The 20000-nt window shown below is 37.5% G+C and overlaps 1 protein-coding gene and 12 non-coding genes across 17 annotated transcripts in view; 12 read left to right on the top strand and 1 right to left on the bottom strand.

Annotated features, from left to right (window-relative positions):
- LOC115548603 (contactin-associated protein-like 4) overlaps positions 1 to 20000 on the bottom strand; it is a 172419-nt gene that overhangs the window by 46077 nt on the left and 106342 nt on the right. For all 5 annotated transcript variants that reach the window (XM_030363353.1, XM_030363354.1, XM_030363351.1 and 2 more), the window contains 2 exons: positions 17076 to 17225; positions 16007 to 16178 (listed from right to left, as the gene is read on the bottom strand). In XM_030363353.1, the coding sequence (XP_030219213.1) occupies positions 16007 to 16178; positions 17076 to 17225 (322 nt within the window). The remainder of the gene's footprint in view (positions 1 to 16006; positions 16179 to 17075; positions 17226 to 20000) is intronic.
- Positions 4233 to 4315, top strand: trnal-uaa (transfer RNA leucine (anticodon UAA)). The gene has a single exon. It is a non-coding gene; the product is annotated as a tRNA-Leu (tRNA).
- On the top strand, positions 4506 to 4580 carry trnal-uaa (transfer RNA leucine (anticodon UAA)). The gene has a single exon. It is a non-coding gene; the product is annotated as a tRNA-Leu (tRNA).
- Positions 6976 to 7058, top strand: trnal-caa (transfer RNA leucine (anticodon CAA)). The gene has a single exon. It is a non-coding gene; the product is annotated as a tRNA-Leu (tRNA).
- On the top strand, positions 8589 to 8671 carry trnal-uaa (transfer RNA leucine (anticodon UAA)). Its single transcript has one exon. It is a non-coding gene; the product is annotated as a tRNA-Leu (tRNA).
- trnal-caa (transfer RNA leucine (anticodon CAA)) lies at positions 9382 to 9464 on the top strand. The gene has a single exon. It is a non-coding gene; the product is annotated as a tRNA-Leu (tRNA).
- On the top strand, positions 9657 to 9739 carry trnal-uaa (transfer RNA leucine (anticodon UAA)). Its single transcript has one exon. It is a non-coding gene; the product is annotated as a tRNA-Leu (tRNA).
- Positions 11146 to 11228, top strand: trnal-uaa (transfer RNA leucine (anticodon UAA)). The gene has a single exon. It is a non-coding gene; the product is annotated as a tRNA-Leu (tRNA).
- trnal-uaa (transfer RNA leucine (anticodon UAA)) lies at positions 11426 to 11508 on the top strand. The gene has a single exon. It is a non-coding gene; the product is annotated as a tRNA-Leu (tRNA).
- trnal-uaa (transfer RNA leucine (anticodon UAA)) lies at positions 11706 to 11780 on the top strand. Its single transcript has one exon. It is a non-coding gene; the product is annotated as a tRNA-Leu (tRNA).
- On the top strand, positions 13329 to 13411 carry trnal-uaa (transfer RNA leucine (anticodon UAA)). Its single transcript has one exon. It is a non-coding gene; the product is annotated as a tRNA-Leu (tRNA).
- On the top strand, positions 13609 to 13691 carry trnal-uaa (transfer RNA leucine (anticodon UAA)). Its single transcript has one exon. It is a non-coding gene; the product is annotated as a tRNA-Leu (tRNA).
- trnal-uaa (transfer RNA leucine (anticodon UAA)) lies at positions 13889 to 13963 on the top strand. The gene has a single exon. It is a non-coding gene; the product is annotated as a tRNA-Leu (tRNA).

Below are 20000 nucleotides of genomic sequence, written 5' to 3'. Positions count from 1 at the left end.
TGTGTGTGTGTGTGTGTGTGTGTGTGTGTGTGTGTGTGTGTGTGTGTGTGTGTGTGTTTGTGTGTGTGTGTGTGTGTGAAGATGTGCATGGCATCTTCACTGTGTTTAACATGTTTTAAAAGATTCACGTGTTCAAAATATGTTTTTACCAACAACGTTGTGCATCGAGGAAACTCTTTTTCACAGTGTGTGTGTGTGTGTTCGTGTGTGTGTGTGTGTGTGTGTTTGTGTGCGTGCGTGCCTGCATGCGTGTGTGTGTGTGTGTGTGTCGCTCTCCATCGCTGAACATCCAAACCGAAAAATGACATCCAAGACAAAGGAAAGACAAATCCCATCATGCTCTAGCAGAAAATGATGAAAAAAAAATAGATTACAAAACAATCAAGGCTGAGGAACAACAGACAGAAGCCTGTCTGTTGTTCGGAGAGAAGCACACTGACAGACCAGAAGCTGTGCGACCGTGATTTCCTCTCCATCTGAAACATTAAATCAGACTGGGGCTACAACTAGCTGGGGGAAGACGTTGGTAAGCGTCTTTTTATTAAAACCATATTGTATCCATTTATTTATTGAATACCCATAGTGCCAAGGTTGGAACACATTGAAGTTATCCAGTAATCAATAAAAAATGCGTAATTGTATTATATATTACTTAAAGTACTTCAATGATTAGCGTCTAATAAGGCCTACTCACTGCCCTATAGGAAGTTATTTATTGGGATAAACATTGAACAAATATATTTCCATGGCTACATTGAGGCAAAGCAATTTGACTGTGTATGTAACAAATACATTCAACTGATGTTGGTCAATGAGTGTCCGTGTTAAACAACTCTGTTAGTGTTCCAACTGTTTTACAACGTTAGGACTTGGTCCAACTAGGATTGCTGAGTAGTAAAGGACTTGGGCCAACAGTCTGATGAATGCGTGGGTTTATTACCCAGGGATACAATTTAGCATATCAGTACATATTATTAATTCCCCATTCAACCAACGTTAAAAAGTTCGTAATACACACCAGAAAAAATAAGTATAAAAAAAATAATTAGGACTATTATAAAGTAAAAACTAGTCCAGTGGTGAAAACATATTCTTTGTCTTTTACTTTGGCTTTCTTCCTTGCTTTTCATCATTATAGCCTTCAAAAATAACAAAAGTCTTCACCCTGGCGCCCCGCGTCGACGAGATGCTCCGAAGGAGCTTGGCGTTGGCGTTGGCATTCGTTCCCCAGGGGATGAGCGTCTGGGCTCAACCTATTGTCAGCGCTACCCTTGGCTTCGCTCCGCTCTGAGCGTTACACACAGACAAGCACTCGCAGTAGCTGCCAGGCAGCCAGAGAAAAAAACAAAAACAATGGCAGAAAAAAATAATAGTTTGCGTTTCAGAATTCCTTTGTTCCCTGTGAATCATGAAGGCACACAAAACAAAGCCTTATTTTTCTCCAAGCTTAAGTCAATTCTGATTAATGGATGAAACCGCAGCAACAAGCCCGCACGTTGGAGCACACCGGAGATAACGTCGATAAGGGGCGGTTCAGCCCAGCCTAGCGCCGAGACTGAGTCTGGAAAGCCCGACCTAACTCTGGAGCAGATGCTGCCAGCCGGAACCATTTCTAATCTTTCTAAGCTAACAGGATTTATAATAGTGAGTATTTAGAATACCTTCAGAAATGCTATATTTGCCTTCTGCCGGCAGTGCAAGGTGGAAGCGAGACACGAGAAAGAATAACTTGAAGAGAATATTCTAAGAAAAAGTATAAAATCAATGGCCAAAAAAATAACGATTGGGCCTTCATTCCTAATCGAATTGTACATTTTCTCCAACTATAGCCTTTCAAAAGTATCGGACACCACAAAAAACTTCACCTCAAGATATTTCGATTAATTATTTTCAATTCATCCCAAATGAATTAGTGCTCCAGTCATTTAGATCTAATATATGTTTGTTAGCAACAAGGATAGCCAATAAATGAAGGTATTGGTCCTCAGAACGGAAGGAGGGTTGACCTTTCGCACATAGTGATGTGAAAAAAAGGACATCTGAGTCTTTATTAACAAATGCCATACTGTTTGAAACAGGCCAAAGCAACAAGCTTAAGACCCGATCTGCATTGGTCAGGCGTTGATCTTAGGTCAACAATGAGACAAATCTTGTGCTAAATAAAGCAGCAGAATAATGGCCTTAAAACAAAACACTGTTCCTCTTTCTCAATCCTATGATACATTTTCTACCACTTTACCACTCATTTCCAAGCATCAAACATCTCAAATACCTTCACCTGGATACATTTAAATAAATAATCGTAAATGAATATCAGTGCTTAATAAGTTTGTTTTATTTAATGGATTTGGCCGAGGGAAGCCCAGGTCGTTGGACTTGAGATATAATGGACGTGTCCACATGGGTTCAAACACCACTCCTGGACATCGTTTAGCATATCGTCCAATTTGCTGTAATTGCCTTGTTACCAGAACGCTGTGAGCAAGCCACCAAGAAAAAACAAATGGCCTTTATTCTAGGATAAAGAATAAGGGCCAAAAGTACATCCAATGAACTTGTGTCCTTAGATATATAATACATTCCAATGTGCTATAATTGCTTTCTCACAAGAGCAAAATGTTGAAGCAAGACACAAAAACATTTGAACATTTGAGGAATAGGTTAAAGAATGTTGGCAAAAGTATGCCATTCTTCTTTCTCAATCATATGATGCCTTTCAAAAAGGTAAAGCCTTTCAAAAAAGATGCAAATATCAAACATCACAAAAAACCTCACCTCAAAACATTTAGTTAAACCTTTTTTTTTCAAACTTTCGATCATCTAAAGTACTTCACTTCAAGCAACGGATTTCTTTTATTTTTTTTAATTTCACATTCTAACGCACCAGGAAGGATTAGTGGTTAAGGTGTTTCTCTCAAGATCCAATAGATCTTTGTCCTTGGTGCTTCAAACACAACTCCTGGTTGTCGATTACCATATCTTTAAATGTCCTCTAATTGCCTTGTCGCAACAAAGGTACAAGGGGTGAGCATCAACAACAACAACAACAACGAACAAGTGGTTTATTCTACAATAAAGCATAATGGCCCAAAGTACAAAATTAATGTTCTATCTTAAACCTCAAAATGTACTATATCTTATTATGTACTGAAATTTCCTTGTCGTTACAAAGTTACCAGACACCAAGAATAAACAAGTTTATAAAATTGAAGAAAAAGTTGTAAGATTTCGACAAAAGTGTAGGAAAAGGACATTTGTTTTGAGTTTTTGAGTTTAGTATTTCAAATCACAAGGATGAAATCAGAACTTCTTTGTCAATCTTATGATATATTTGACATATCCAACCATCCAAAACAACATCATCTTAATACATTTAAGTAAGTCTTCAAATCAGCAACAATATATTAGTGATGAAGATCATTTTTTTATGATTTATGTTACTATTTTGAACCAGGATGACCTTATGTTCTTATTGTTCTTATTTTGTTAAACTATAACCCTTTAAAATAGATGCAAGTATCAAATATCACAAATATATATAGATCAATCATTGTCGCCAACTTTCCTTTGTTTTAGATTTCTAATTCAATATATTTCAACTTTAAGACATTTAGGTTAATCGTCTTAAAGTCAGCATCATTTAAAATAAAAAAATTAAAGTAAATTGAAGATAGAACATGGAGATCGGGGAGTGGTTAAGGCGTGGAACTTAAGGTCCAATGGTCATGTGGGTTCAATCCCCGATCCTGGTTGAACATTATCAAACCTCATAATTTGCTTTAAATGCCTTCTCACGACGGTAAAAGGTAAACAAAAGAAAAATATGTTCTCGAAAATCATAATTTCTTTCTCAATCTTATGAAATATGTTCTTAAACTATTACCCTTTCAAATAGATGCAAGTACCAAACATAACCATCATTCATTCTCTCCAAACTTTCCTTCGTTTTAGATTTCTATCGTGGGAAATTCCTTACTTCAAGACATTTAGGTCAATCGTCTTAAACTCAGCATAATGTTACCAGATCTCTTACTTTATTTTGTAAAAAACAACAGGCTGGCTGAGTGGTTTTAAGATCAAAGGGACAGATATAGTATAAATAGCCTTTCAAACAATTTCCGAGTTTCAAACATCCCAAACCATCTCATCTAAAGACATTTAGATAAGTCTTTAATTCAGCACAAATATATCACAGATTGAGTCATTTTTATATGATTAATGGGTCGTTTTGAACCAGGATGGCCGAGTGGTTAAGGCGTTGGACTTAAGATCTAATGGACATGTGTCCTCGTGGGTTCGAACCCCACTCCTGGTAGAAGTTTAGCATATCTTCAAAATGGATTAACTGTCTTCACACTACAGTACATGGTGAACAAAATAGCATTTCAAACAAGTTCCAAATATCAAACACACCAAACAACCTCATCTTAAGACAAAGTCTTTAATTCAGCACAAATATATCACTGCTGAAGATGATTTTCATATGATCTAAATTAGATTTTTGTATCAGGATGGCCGAGTGGTTAAGGCGTTGGACTTAAGATCCAATGGACATGTGGGTTCGAACCCCACTCCTGGTAGAAGTTTAGCATAATATCTTCTAAACTGCCCAACTCCCTTCTCACGACAGTAAAAGGTGATCGCAAGACGAAAAAATTCACTGAATTAAAATGTTCAATCTTATGAAATATGTTCTTAAATTATAACCCTTTAAAGAAGATGCAAGTAACACTAATACATATAGATCAATCATTGTCTCCAACTTTCCTTTTTTTAGATTTCTAATTCGATATATTTCTTGCTTCAAGACATTTAGGTTAATCGTCTTAAATTCCAACCAAGTCTCACGGAAATGCGTGACACTGTCACGTCATTTAATCTATTCATTCGTGATCAGGGACACGTAATTTAATTTTTTTCATGTCAAAAGCACAAATTTCTAACAGTATGAAAGCTTTTGCCACCCGTTTCTACTTTCACCTTTGATTCTGGGAAATTGTGGCAATTCACAGATATATTTAATGCAGGTGCGCTGCTCTGTAGGCAAACCGCATGGTTTAGGTCAATCGTGTTCCAGATCACAAATGAGTAGATTAAATGACGTGACGTGACAGTGTCACATATTTCCGTGAGACTGGGTTGTAAATTCAGCATAATTTAAACAGACTTATTTTTTAATTTCATAAAAAATTGATAACATGAGGTTGGGAGAGGGTTTAAGGGATTGGACTACAGAAACAATGGATATGCGGGTTCAAATCCCACTCCTAGCAGAAGATTAGTATATCGTATAAAGTGCTCAACAGCCTTCTCACAACAGTAAAAGGTGAACGCAAGAAAAATTCGTCCTCTTAATATATTTTTTCTTTCTCAATCTTATGACATATGTTCTTAAACTATTACCCATTCAGATAGATGCAACTATCAAATAGAACCATCAATCAATGTCTCCAACTTTCCTTCGTTTTAGGTTTCTATCGTGGGAAATTTCTTACTTCAAGACATTTAGGTCAATCGTCTTAACTCTTTTTTTTTTTTTAAACAACAGGGTGGCTGATGTGGCAATTGGGTAAGTCTTTAATTCAGCACAAATTTATCACTGCTAAAGATGATTTTTATATGTTTAAAATGAGATTTTTTAACCAGGATGCCCGAGTGGTTAAGGCGTTGGACTTAGATCCAATGGACATTTGTCCTCGTGGGTTCAAACCCCACTCCTGGTAGAAGTATGGCATAATATTTTCTAAAGTGCATAACTCCCTTCTCATGACAGTAAAAGGTGACCGCAAGAAGAAAAAATTCACTGAATTAAAATGTTCAATCTTATGAAATATGTTCTTAAACTATAACCCTTTAAAAAAGATGCAGGTAACACTAATACATATAGATCAATCATTGTCTCCAACTTTCCTTTTTTTAGATTTCTAATTCGATATATTTCTTGCTTCAAGACATTTAGGTTAATCGTCTTAAATTCCAACCAAGTCTCACGGAAATGCGTGACACTGTCACGTCATTTAATCTATTCATTCATGATCTGGGACACGTAATTTAATTTTTTTCATGCCAAAATCACAGATTTCTAACAATATGTAAGCTTTTGGCCACCCGTTTCTACTTTCACCTTTGATTCTGGGAAATTGTGACAATTCACAGATCTATTTAATGCAGGTGCGCTGCTCTGTAGGCAAACCGCAACGGAAAAAAAGATATCTGCCTCATCTCTTCTTTTTAGAATGAGTTTGAAATTTGAGCTTTTGGCACGGAAAAAATGAAATTATGTGTCCCAGATCACAAATGAATAGATTAAATGACGTGACGTGACAGTGTCACATATTTCCGTGAGACAGGGTTGTAAATTCAGCATAATTTAAACAGACTTATTTTTTAATTTCATACAAAATTGACAATACGAGGTTGGGAGAGGGTTTAAGGGGTTGGACTTCAGAAACAATCGATATGCGGGTTCAAATCCCACTCCTAGCAGATGATTAGTGTATCGTATAAAGTGCTCAACTGACTTCTCACAACAGTAAAAGGTGAACGTAAGAAAAATTCGTCCTCTTAATATATATTTTCTTTCTCAATCTTATGACATATGTTCTTAAACTATTACCCATTCAGATAGATGCAACTATCAAATAGAACCATCAATCAATGTCTCCAACTTTCCTTCGTTTTAGGTTTCTATCGTGGGAAATTTCTTACTTCAAGACATTTAGGTCAATCGTCTTAACTCAGCATAATGTTAAGAGATCTCTTTTTTTTTTTTAATTTAAACAACAGGGTGGCTGAGTGGTTAAGGCATTGGACTTAAGATCGAAGGGACAGATATAGTATAAATAGCCTTTCAAACAATTTCCGAGTTTCGAACATCCCAAACAATCTCATCTAGAGACATTTAGATAAGTCTTTAATTCAGCACAAATCTATCACTGATTCAGTCATTTTTATATGATTAATGGACTTTTTTGAACCAGGATGGCCGAGTGGTTAAGGCGTTGGACTCAAGATCTAATGGACATCTGTCCTCGTGGGTTCGAACCCCACTCCTGGTAGAAATTTAGAATATCTTCAAAATGGATTAACTGTCTTCTCACTACAGTACATGGTGAACAAAATAGCATTTCAAACCAGTTCCAAATATCAAACACACCAAACAACCTCATCTTAAGACAATTGGGTAAGTCTTTAATTCAGCACAAATTTATCACTGCTAAAGATGATTTTTATATGTTTAAAATGAGATTTTTTAACCAGGATGGCCGAGTGGTTAAGGTGTTGGACTTAGATCCAATGGACATTTGTTCTCGTGGGTTCAAACCCCACTCCTGGTAGAAGTATGGCATAATATCTTCTAAAGTGCACAACTCCCTTCTCATGACAGTAAAAGGTGACTGCAAGAAGAAAAAATTCACTGAATTAAAATGTTCAATCTTATGAAATATGTTCTTAAACTATAACCCTTTAAAAAAGATGCAGGTAACACTAATACATATAGATCAATCATTGTCTCCAACTTTCCTTTTTTTAGATTTCTAATTCGATATATTTCTTGCTTCAAGACATTTAGGTTAATCGTCTTAAATTCCAACCAAGTCTCACGGAAATGCGTGACACTGTCACGTCATTTAATCTATTCATTCGTGATCAGGGACACGTAATTTAATTTTTTTCATGTCAAAAGCACAAATTTCTAACAGTATGAAAGCTTTTGCCACCCGTTTCTACTTTCAACTTTGATTCTGGGAAATTGTGACAATTCACAGATATATTTAATGCAGATGCGCTGCTCTGTAGGCAAACTGCAACGGAAAAAAAGATATCTGCCTCATCTTTTCTTTTTAGAATGAGTTTGAAATTTGAGCTTTTGGCACGAAAAAAATGAAATTATGTGTCCCAGATCACAAATGAATATATTAAATGACGTGACGTGACAGTGTCACATATTTCCGAGAGACAGGGTTGTAAATTCAGCATAATTTAAACAGACTTATTTTTTAATTTCATACAAAATTGACAACACGAGGTTGGGAGAGTGTTTAAGGGGTTGGACTTCAGAAACAATGGATATGCGGGTTCAAATCCCACTCCTAGCAGAAGATTAGTGTATCGTATAAAGTGCTCAACTGACTTCTCACAACAGTAAAAGGTGAACGCAAGAAAAATTCGTCCTCTTAATATATATTATCTTTCTCAATCTTATGACATATGTTCTTAAACTATTACCCATTCAGATAGATGCAACTATCAAATAGAACCATCAATCAATGTCTCCAACTTTCCTTCGTTTTAGGTTTCTATCGTGGGAAATTTCTTACTTCAAGACATTTAGGTCAATCGTCTTAACTCAGCATAATGTTAAGAGATGTCTTTTTTTTTTTAATTTAAACAACAGGGTGGCTGAGTGGTTAAGGCATTGGACTTAAGATCGAAGGGACAGATATAGTATAAACAGCCTTTCAAACAATTTCCGAGTTTCAAACATCCCAAACAATCTCATCTAGAGACATTTAGATAAGTCTTTAATTCAGCACAAATATATCACTGATTCAGTAATTTGTATATGATTAATGGATTTGTTTTGAACCAGGATGGCCGAGTGGTTAAGGCGTTGGACTTAAGATCCAATGGACTTGTGTCCTCGTGGGTTCGAACCCCACTCCTGGTAGAAGTTTAGCATAATAACTCCTAAAGTGTTTAACTCCCTTATCATGACAATAAAAGGTGCGCAAGAGGAATAAATTCACTGAAAGAAAACGTTCAATCATATGAATTATTTTGTTAAACTATAACCTTTTAACATAGATGCAAGTATCAAATATTACAAATACATAAGATCCAATGGACATGTGCCCTCGTGGGTTCGAACCCCACTCCTTGCAGTAGATTAGTATATTTTATAAAGTGCGTAACTGCCTTCTCACGACGGTAAAAGGTAAAGCCAAGAAAAATTTGTTCTCGGATATTATATTTTCTTTCTCAATCTTTTGACATATGTTCTTAAACTATTACCCTTTCAAATAGATGCAAGTATCAAATATAACCATCAATCATTCTCTGCAACTTTCCTTTATTTTAGATTTCTATTGTGGGCAATTTCTTACTTCAAGACATTTAGGTCAATCGTCTTAAACTCAGCATAATGTTAACAGATCTCTTTTTTTTTTTTTTTTTTTTTTTAAACAACAGGGTGGCTGAGTGGTTAAGGCATTGGACTTAGGATCAAAGGGACAGATATAGTATAAATAGCCTTTCAAACAATTTCCGAGTTTCAAACATCCCAAACAATCTCATCTAAAGACATTTAGATAAGTCTTTAATTCAGCACAAATCTATCACTGATTCAGTCATTTTTATATGATTAATTGGTTTTTTGTAACTAGGATGGCCGAGTGGTTAAGGCGTTGGACTCAAGATCTAATGGACATCTGTCCTCGTGGGTTCGAACCCCACTCCTGGTAGAAATTTAGCATATCTTCAAAATGGATTAACTGTCTTCTCACTACAGTACATGGTGAACAAAATAGCATTTCAAACCAGTTCCAAATATCAAACACACCAAACAACCTCATCTTAAGACTATTGGTTAAGTCTTTAATTCAGCACATATTTATCACTGATAAAGATGATTTTTATATGATTTAACTTTTTGAACCAGGATGGGCGAGTGGTTAAGGCATTGGACTTAAGATCCAATAGACATGTATCCTCGTGGGTTCGAACCCCACTCCTGGTAGAAGTATAGCATAATAACTCCTAAAGTGCCCAACTCCCTTCTCATGACAGTAAAAGGTGACTGCAAGAAGAAAAAATTCACTGAATTAAAATGATCAATCTTATGAAATATGTTCTTAAACTATAACCCTTTAAAAAAGATGCAAGTAACACTAATACATATAGATCAATCATTGTCTCCAACTTTCCATTTTTTTGATTTCTAATTCGATATATTTCTTGCTTCAAGACATTTAGGTTAATCGTCTTAAATTCCAACCAAGTCTCACGGAAATGCGTGACACTGTCACGTCATTTAATCTATTCATTCGTGATCTGGGACACGTAATTTAATTTTTTTCATGCCAAAATCACAGATTTCTAACAATATGTAAGCTTTTGGCCACTCGTTTCTACTTTCACCTTTGATTCTGGGAAATTGTGACAATTCACAGATATATTTAATGCAGGTGCGCTGCTCTGTAGGCAAACCGCAATGGAAAAAAAGATATCTGCCTCATCTCTTCTTTTTAGAATGAGTTTGAAATTTGAGCTTTTGGCACGAAAAAAATGAAATTATGTGTCCCAGATCACAAATGAATAGATTAAATGACGTGACGTGACAGTGTCACATATTTCCGTGAGACTGGGTTGTAAATTCAGCATAATTTAAACAGACTTCTTTTTTAATTTCATATAATATTGACAACTCGAGGTTGGGTGAGTGGTTAAGGCGTTGGAAATAGGAACTAATGGATATGAGGGCTCAAATCCCACACCTAGCAGTAGATTAGTATAACTTATAAAGTGCGTAACTGCCTTCTCATAATTTAAATAGATTTTTTTTTATTTGACATTTACAACATGAGGTTTGGGGAGTGGTTAAGGCATTGGACTTAAGATTCAATGGCCATCTGGGTTCAAACCCCACTCCTGGTAGAAGTTTATCACATCTCATAAAGTGCGTAACTGACTTCTGATGACGGTAAAAGGTAAACCCAAGAAAAATTTGTTCACTGATATTATATATTCTTTCTCAATCTTTTGACATATGTTCTTAAACTATTACCCTTTCCAATAGATGCAAGTATCAAATATAACCATCAATCATTCTCTCCAACTTTCCTTCATTTTAGATTTCTATTGTGGGAAATTTCTTACTTCAAGACATTTAGGTCAATCGTCTTAAACTCAGCATAATGTAACCAGATCTCTTATTTTAATTTTTTTTAAAACAACAGGGTGGCTGAGTGGTTAAGGTATTGGACTTAGGATCAAAGGGACAAATTTAGTATAAATAGCCTTTCAAACAATTTCCGAGTTTTAAACATCCCAAATAATCTCATCTAGACATTTAGATAAGGCTTTAATTCAGCACAAATATATCACTGATTCAGTCATTTTTATATGATTAAAGGGTCGTTTTGAACCAGGATGGCCGAGTAGTTGAGGCGTTGGACTTAAGATCCAATGGACTTGTGTCCTCGTGGGTTCGCACCCCACTCCTGGTAGAAATGTATCATATCTTCAAAATGGATCAACTGTTTTCTCACTACAGTACATGGTGAACAAAATAGCATTTCAAACAAGTTCCAAATATCAAACACACTAAACAACCTCATCTTAAGACAATTGGGTAAGTCTTTAATTCAGCACAAATTTATCACTGCTAAAGATGATTTTTATATGATCTAAATTGGAAATTGGAACCAGGATGGCCGAGTGGTTAAGGCGTTGGACTTAAGATCCAATGGACATGTGTCCTCGTGGGTTCGAACCCCACTCCTGGTAGAAATTTAGCATATCTTCAAAATGGATTAACTGTCTTCTCACTACAGTACATGGTGAAAAAAATAGCATTTCGAACAAGTTCCAAATATCAAACACACCAGACAACCTCATCTTAAGACAATTGGGTAAGTCTTTAATTCAGCACAAATTTATCACTGCTAAAGATGATTTTCATATGATCTAAATTAGAAATTTGAACCAGGATGGCAGAGTGGTTAAGGCGTTGGACTTAAGATCCATTGGACATGTAGGTTCGAACCCTACTCCTGGTAGAAGTTTAGTATAATATCTTCTAAACTGCCCAACTCCCTTCTCACAACAGTAAAAGGTGATCGCAAGAAGAAAAAATTCACTGAATTAAAATGTTCAATATTATGAAATATGTTCTTAAACTATAACCCTTTAAAAAAGATGCAAGTATCACTAATACATATAGATCAATCATTGTCTCCAACTTTCCTTGGTTTTAGATTTCTAATTCGATATATTTCGTGCTTCAAGACATTTAGGTTAATCGTCTTAAATTCCAACCAAGTCTCACGGAAATGCGTGACACTGTCACGTCATTTAATCTATTCATTCGTGATCTGGGACACGTAATTTCATTTTTTTCATGCCAAGAGCACAAATTTCTAACACTATGACAGCTTTTGGCCACCCGTTTCTACTTTCACCTTTGATTCTGGGAAATTGTGACAATTCACAGATTTAATCTATTCATTCGTGATCTGGGACACGTAATTTAATTTTTTTCATGCCAAAATCACAGATTTCTAACAATATGTAAGCTTTTGGCCACTCGTTTCTACTTTCACCTTTGATTCTGGGAAATTGTGACAATTCACAGATATATTTAATGCAGGTGCGCTGCTCTGTAGGCAAACCGCAATGGAAAAAAAGATATCTGCCTCATCTCTTCTTTTTAGAATGAGTTTGAAATTTGAGCTTTTGGCACGAAAAAAATGAAATTATGTGTCCCAGATCACAAATGAATAGATTAAATGACGTGACGTGACAGTGTCACATATTTCCGTGAGACTGGGTTGTAAATTCAGCATAATTTAAACAGACTTCTTTTTTAATTTCATATAATATTGACAACTCGAGGTTGGGTGAGTGGTTAAGGCGTTGGAAATAGGAACTAATGGATATGAGGGCTCAAATCCCACACCTAGCAGTAGATTAGTATAACTTATAAAGTGCGTAACTGCCTTCTCATAATTTAAATAGATTTTTTTTTATTTGACATTTACAACATGAGGTTTGGGGAGTGGTTAAGGCATTGGACTTAAGATTCAATGGCCATCTGGGTTCAAACCCCACTCCTGGTAGAAGTTTATCACATCTCATAAAGTGCGTAACTGACTTCTGATGACGGTAAAAGGTAAACCCAAGAAAAATTTGTTCACTGATATTATATATTCTTTCTCAATCTTTTGACATATGTTCTTAAACTATTACCCTTTCCAATAGATGCAAGTATCAAATATAACCATCAATCATTCTCTCCAACTTTCCTTCATTTTAGATTTCTATTGTGGGAAATTTCTTACTTCAAGACATTTAGGTCAATCGTCTTAAACTCAGCATAATGTAACCAGATCTCTTATTTTAATTTTTTTTAAAACAACAGGGTGGCTGAGTGGTTAAGGTATTGGACTTAGGATCAAAGGGACAAATTTAGTATAAATAGCCTTTCAAACAATTTCCGAGTTTTAAACATCCCAAATAATCTCATCTAGACATTTAGATAAGGCTTTAATTCAGCACAAATATATCACTGATTCAGTCATTTTTATATGATTAAAGGGTCGTTTTGAACCAGGATGGCCGAGTAGTTGAGGCGTTGGACTTAAGATCCAATGGACTTGTGTCCTCGTGGGTTCGCACCCCACTCCTGGTAGAAATGTATCATATCTTCAAAATGGATCAACTGTTTTCTCACTACAGTACATGGTGAACAAAATAGCATTTCAAACAAGTTCCAAATATCAAACACACTAAACAACCTCATCTTAAGACAATTGGGTAAGTCTTTAATTCAGCACAAAATTATCACTGCTAAAGATGATTTTTATATGATCTAAATTGGAAATTGGAACCAGGATGGCCGAGTGGTTAAGGCGTTGGACTTAAGATCCAATGGACATGTGTCCTCGTGGGTTCGAACCCCACTCCTGGTAGAAATTTAGCATATCTTCAAAATGGATTAACTGTCTTCTCACTACAGTACATGGTGAAAAAAATAGCATTTCGAACAAGTTCCAAATATCAAACACACCAGACAACCTCATCTTAAGACAATTGGGTAAGTCTTTAATTCAGCACAAATTTATCACTGCTAAAGATGATTTTCATATGATCTAAATTAGAAATTTGAACCAGGATGGCAGAGTGGTTAAGGCGTTGGACTTAAGATCCATTGGACATGTAGGTTCGAACCCTACTCCTGGTAGAAGTTTAGTATAATATCTTCTAAACTGCCCAACTCCCTTCTCACAACAGTAAAAGGTGATCGCAAGAAGAAAAAATTCACTGAATTAAAATGTTCAATATTATGAAATATGTTCTTAAACTATAACCCTTTAAAAAAGATGCAAGTATCACTAATACATATAGATCAATCATTGTCTCCAACTTTCCTTGGTTTTAGATTTCTAATTCGATATATTTCGTGCTTCAAGACATTTAGGTTAATCGTCTTAAATTCCAACCAAGTCTCACGGAAATGCGTGACACTGTCACGTCATTTAATCTATTCATTCGTGATCTGGGACACGTAATTTCATTTTTTTCATGCCAAGAGCACAAATTTCTAACACTATGACAGCTTTTGGCCACCCGTTTCTACTTTCACCTTTGATTCTGGGAAATTGTGACAATTCACAGATATATTTAATGCAGTTGAGCTGCTCTGTAGGCAAACTGCAACGGAAAAAAGGTAGCTGCTTCATCCCTTCTTTTTCGAAAGAGTTTGAAATTTGAGCGTCTGCCATGAAAAAATTGAAATTACGTCTCCCAGATCACAGATTAATATATTAAATGACGTGGCGTGACAGTGTCACATATATCCGTGAGACTGGGTTGTTAATTCAGCATTATTTAAACAGACTTATTTTTTAATTTCATTTGACAAAAAAAAAATGAGGTTGGGTGAGTGGTTAAAGTATTGGACTTAAGTTCAAATGGTCATGTGGGTTCAAACCACACTCCTGGCAGAAGATTAGTAAATCTCATAAAGTGATTGTCTGCCATCTCACAACAGTAAAAGGTGAAAGCAAGGAAAATATGTTCTCAGAAATTATATTTTCTTTTCAATCTTATGACGTATGTTCTTAAACTATTACCCATTCAGATAGATGCAACAGTCAAATAGAACCATCAATCATTGTCGCCAACTTTCCTTCATTTTAGATTTCTATTGTGGGAAAATTCTTACTTCAACACATTTAGGTAAATCGTCTTAAACTCAGCATAATGTTACCAGATCTCTTATTTTTTTTTTTTTTTTAAACAACAGGGTGGCTGAGTGGTTAAGGCATTGGGCTTAAGATCAAAGGGACAGATATAGTATAAACAGCCGTTCAAACAAGTTCCGAGTTTCAAACATCCCAAACAATCTCATATAAAGACATTCAGATAAGTCAGTTAATTCAGCACAAGTATATCACAAATTCAGTCATTTTTATATGATCTGTACAAGAATTTTGAACCAGGATGGCCGAGTGGTTTAGGCGTTGGACTTAAGATCCTTAAGGTTCGAACCCCACTCCTGGTAGAAATTTAGCATATCTTCTAAAGTGCTTAACTGCCTTCTCACTACAGTACAAGTTCAATGCAAACCAAGGAAATAATCTCTTCTAATTTAGCAGTTCAACAAACCAGGTTTGCTGAGTTGTTGATACTCATCAAACATCAGCATAAGTATAAAGTGGAAGCAAGACACAAAAGTAAACTAGTGGACAACGTTCAAGGAACAGTTTGAAGAACCTTGGCCAAGAAAATAGCCTTTCTCAAATCTATGATCCATTTTCTACCACTATAGCCATTCAAACAAGTTGCCACTAGTATAAATAGCCTTTCAAACAATTTCCGAGTTTTAAACATCCCAAATAATCTCATCTAGACATTTAGATAAGGCTTTAATTCAGCACAAATATATCACTGATTAACTCATTTTTATATGATTAATGGGTCTTTTTGAACCAGGATGGCCGAGTGGTTAAGGCGTTGGACTTAAGATCCAATGGATCTTAAGTCTTTCTCAAATCTATGATCCATTTTCTACCACTATAGCCATTCAAACAAGTTGCCACTACCGAATGGCCTTAAGATCAAATGAAAAAGTGGTCAGAATGCTGCCCCTCGACATATAGAATACCTTCAAATTAGACTCCCATTTCATGAGCAAGGCACAAGGTAGAACAAAGAATAGATAACCTTTATATCAACAACTGACCCAAAGGAGGTTAGAATGAATACTTTCTTTAACACTTACCTGTCAATGATGCCACACATGTCAATATATAGGTGGCTGTAGTTTCCCAGGAGCCTTTGCTGCACCACAATAAGGTCGATGAGCTGATTTTCCAAAGTCAGGAGCCGCATGCATCCCTGAAATACGTTGAAGGGGTTTCTGCATTCCTGATTGGTCTCCTCGGCAGGACACCCTGGGCATTGGAGGACACGGCAACTATTAGCCAATAGAATGCCAGAATTTGAAATCCAGGTCAACAGCCACTATATCATCAAGAGTCAGGTACAGTAAAGTTATGTGTATTATTTCCCCCTGACTATTTATGTTGCTACGGATACTATAGTTAATCTATATATATATATATATATATATATATATATATATTACAACTACCTAAAATAAATGTAATGTGCAACTATCCATTGATGGATGTTCTGTGAGTTCGAGAGGTCAAATAGGAGGATATCTGAAAGTATTGCTACAATACAGACGGTGGTAGTATCTATGCCCAGGGGAGAGGAATTGGGAGGGGAACGGACAAACACACAACCGAAACAGGAGAGAAGGCATTAACAAGCTGCGAAGAAGGAATGCACCAGGCATGATGGGGAGAAATAAAAGGAGGAAAGATTACCAATAAAAAGAGAGAAAGAAGACAGAGGGTTGGGACAATTTAGGAGGAGGGAAATTAGGAGAACAGTTACTGTGTTTGATGTTGTACTGAGGGGAGGAGCATTCATGTAGTTGAAGGAACAGTGTTTTCTCCTCTCTTCATATGTCGTGTGCTGTACGCAATAGAGACACAATGACAAAGCCCTGTACTTGAAGCATAAATAAGACTGAAAGCCATTTCTTGGCCTAATTGGTGAACATTACTGGGTTATACTACCTCCATAGCATATACAGTATTGATCAAAATGCTAAAAGACATTATTAGAACAGTGGTTAGGAGATCATTTCATGTGTTTCAACCAATGTAAAAACCTTATCACCAAGTCTGTGCACAATCATTCGGTTTATGCTTTCAAATTAAAAGACAGCACAAAGCTGCTTAGAAAAGCTTTAAATGTCAGAAGTTTTGTTTGTTTACCGCCAAAGAAGAGGTGACTTCCTGTAGTGACAGGAAATGCGAGCCTAGCCTGGGCAGTTTCTCCTTCCTCCTGGTCCACTGCGATGGTCAAACGCCCCTGTGCAGAACCCAGCTGCACAGAATGCCACTGCCCGTCGTTCAGACCGGAGCCTGAGGGAACACACACATCCAACACCACAGAGATGAAGTTTTAGCCTGGCTATTGCCAGACCAAGCTCAATCGTAGATTGTACCATGTTGAACCAGCCGATAGCACGCCCGGGTGGAAAGCCAGCTTGAGGATTGGTTCCCGCAAAAATGTATCGGAGGCAGAAAGACAGAACAGACACGGGTCGGCTTAGCTCAGGTGGTAGAGCAGTTGTCTTGTAACTGAATGGTTGCTAGTTCGAGCCCCAGCTCTTCCTAGCTGAGTGTTGATGAGTCCCTGAGCAAGACACTTAACCCTAGCTCCTCCTGACGATCTGGCTGTCGCCTTGCATGGTTGACTCTGCCGTCGGTGTGTTAATGTGCGTATTAAAAACTATGTAAATCACTTTGGATAATAGCGTCTGCTAAATGTCCTAATTGAAAGAAATGTATCGCTCTTCAGGGCGAATTCAAATTGCTGACAGAACGTGGTGGGGGCGCCCAACAAAGCATATGCGGTCGTTTTTATTAGTGTCATGTGGATTTATGCATTATGCAGCCTGCCTCCTACTGTATGTTAGTGTCATGTGGATTTATGCGTTGTGCAGCCTGCCTCCTACTGTCTCTTAGTGTCATGTGGATTTATGCATTGTGCAGCCTGCCTCCTACTGTATGTTAGTGTCATGTGGATTTATGCATTGTGCAGCCTGCCTCCTACTGTATGTTAGTGTCATGTGGATTTATGCATTGTGCAGCCTGCCTCCTACTGTATGTTAGTGTCATGTGGATTTATGCGTTGTGCAGCCTGCCTCCTACTGTATGTTAGTGTCATGTGGATTTATGTGTTGTGCAGCCTGCCTCCTACTGTATGTTAGTGTCATGTGGATTTATGTGTTGTGCAGCCTGCCTCCTACTGTATGTTAGTGTCATGTGGATTTATGTGTTGTGCAGCCTGCCTCCTACTGTATGTTAGTGTCATGTGGATTTATGTGTTGTGCAGCCTGCCTCCTACTGTATGTTAGTGTCATGTGGATTTATGTGTTGTGCAGCCTGCCTCCTACTGTATGTTAGTTAGTGTCATGTGGATTTATGTGTTGTGCAGCCTGCCTCCTACTGTATGTTAGTGTCATGTGTCATGCCACACACAGGTGTCCCATCCCATACAGGATTACAAGACAGCGATAGAATTACACAAAGCCTGTAGTCCATACACAATCCCAATACACTATACAATACAATACATCCGGAACCGGATAAACACAGCAAATATGAATAGACATATTCCTCAGAGCCCACGCCTTTTCAATAAAGTCAGCAGTCACAAATGTTCTACATTTGAACAGCCAAGCTAACATATTGGTGACCCGCATATAATGAACTTCTTTTACATCGACCTTCTTGAACAGCCTTGGTTGTATGTTCACCAAGCTACACACAACAAGGGGATCCTGTTGTTCCTGAGTCTGTTTCCGTGTGGTCTGTATCGAGGCTGCAGGGGTACGGGTCGATGGATTATCACTTAGCTGTGGGCCGGTTGAAAGATATGGGTCAGGGCGTCAGGGTTTCGGGGTTAGCGTTTTAAAAGGTTATCTGTTGGATTGTTTTGTGCTATTGGTCAGGGGGGGGATGGAGGTTAGCTGTTTGATAGCTTCGCGCTGTAGATGAGGGTGACATGGGTTGGCACTGATCGTCAGGGAGTCAGAGCCAAGCGGTTTAAAGGCACCGTGGCGATAACGTCTTGGCTACACAAACACACGTTTCCTGTGAAAATGATCCCATACATGTTATTATCGATTGTATTATTTAGCTCGACTCCGCCACACATCTGATCTGCAGCACAAAAATAACTCGATAGAAGATCTGCATTATAAAATATCTCAGGGGACAACCTTCCTCTAGTTGCTACTCTCTCGGGGCTGCATATTTTCCAGGCATTGATTGAAGAAATACATTGTTTACAACACGTTGCCTTTGCAGACGTTCATGTTTACTCAAATTTCCGTATTTGTATGAAGACTGGAGCAAGGACACAATCACAATATGCTGCAGTTATTTCATTATTTTACGTGACAGCGAATGCAAATACTTTCGCCAAGAACATCTCCGTCAAATTGAGTTCTGCACAGCAAGGCATGTGTTGACAAAGTTTACAAATGTGTTAAAAAGGCTATTTTGGGATTAAATTAATGGATGTGATCATTACCAATGCCTGGTATAGTCGTAAATGTGGCCAAAATTCTCTGCCTCTGCCTGAAAAGTTGAACATTTCTTCTTTTTTTTTTTGCATTTTAATGCTTTATTATAGAGTGAGATAGAGAGGACGGTATGGGAGACAGAGGGGAGGTATGGGAGACAGAGGGGAGGTATGGGAGACAGAGGGGAGGTATGGGAGACAGAGGGGAGGTATGGGAGACAGAGGGGAGGTATGGGAGACAGAGGGGAGGGTATGGGAGACAGAGGGGAGGTATGGGAGACAGAGGGGAGGTATGGGAGACAGAGGGGAGGTATGGGAGACAGAGGGGAGGTATGGGAGACAGAGGGGAGGTATGGGAGACAGAGGGGAGGTATGAGAGACAGAGGGGAGGTATGGGAGACAGAGGGGAGGTATGGGAGACAGAGGGGAGGTATGAGAGACAGAGGGGAGATATGGGAGCAGAGGGGAGGTATGGGAGACAGAGGGGGGGTATGGGAGAGAGAGGGGAGGTATGGGAGACAGAGATCCCATACATGAAGCACCGGGGCGCCCCAAAGTTGAACATTTCTCAACTTTTGACGCCACGTCAAAAGTTGGCCACGTCC

The sequence above is a fragment of the Gadus morhua genome, chromosome 8 (genome assembly GCF_902167405.1).
Source record: "Gadus morhua chromosome 8, gadMor3.0, whole genome shotgun sequence".
Taxonomy (NCBI): Eukaryota; Metazoa; Chordata; class Actinopteri; order Gadiformes; family Gadidae; genus Gadus; species Gadus morhua.
The sequence above is the reverse complement of the archived record's forward strand: the minus strand, read 5'-3'. Positions and strand labels throughout refer to the sequence as shown.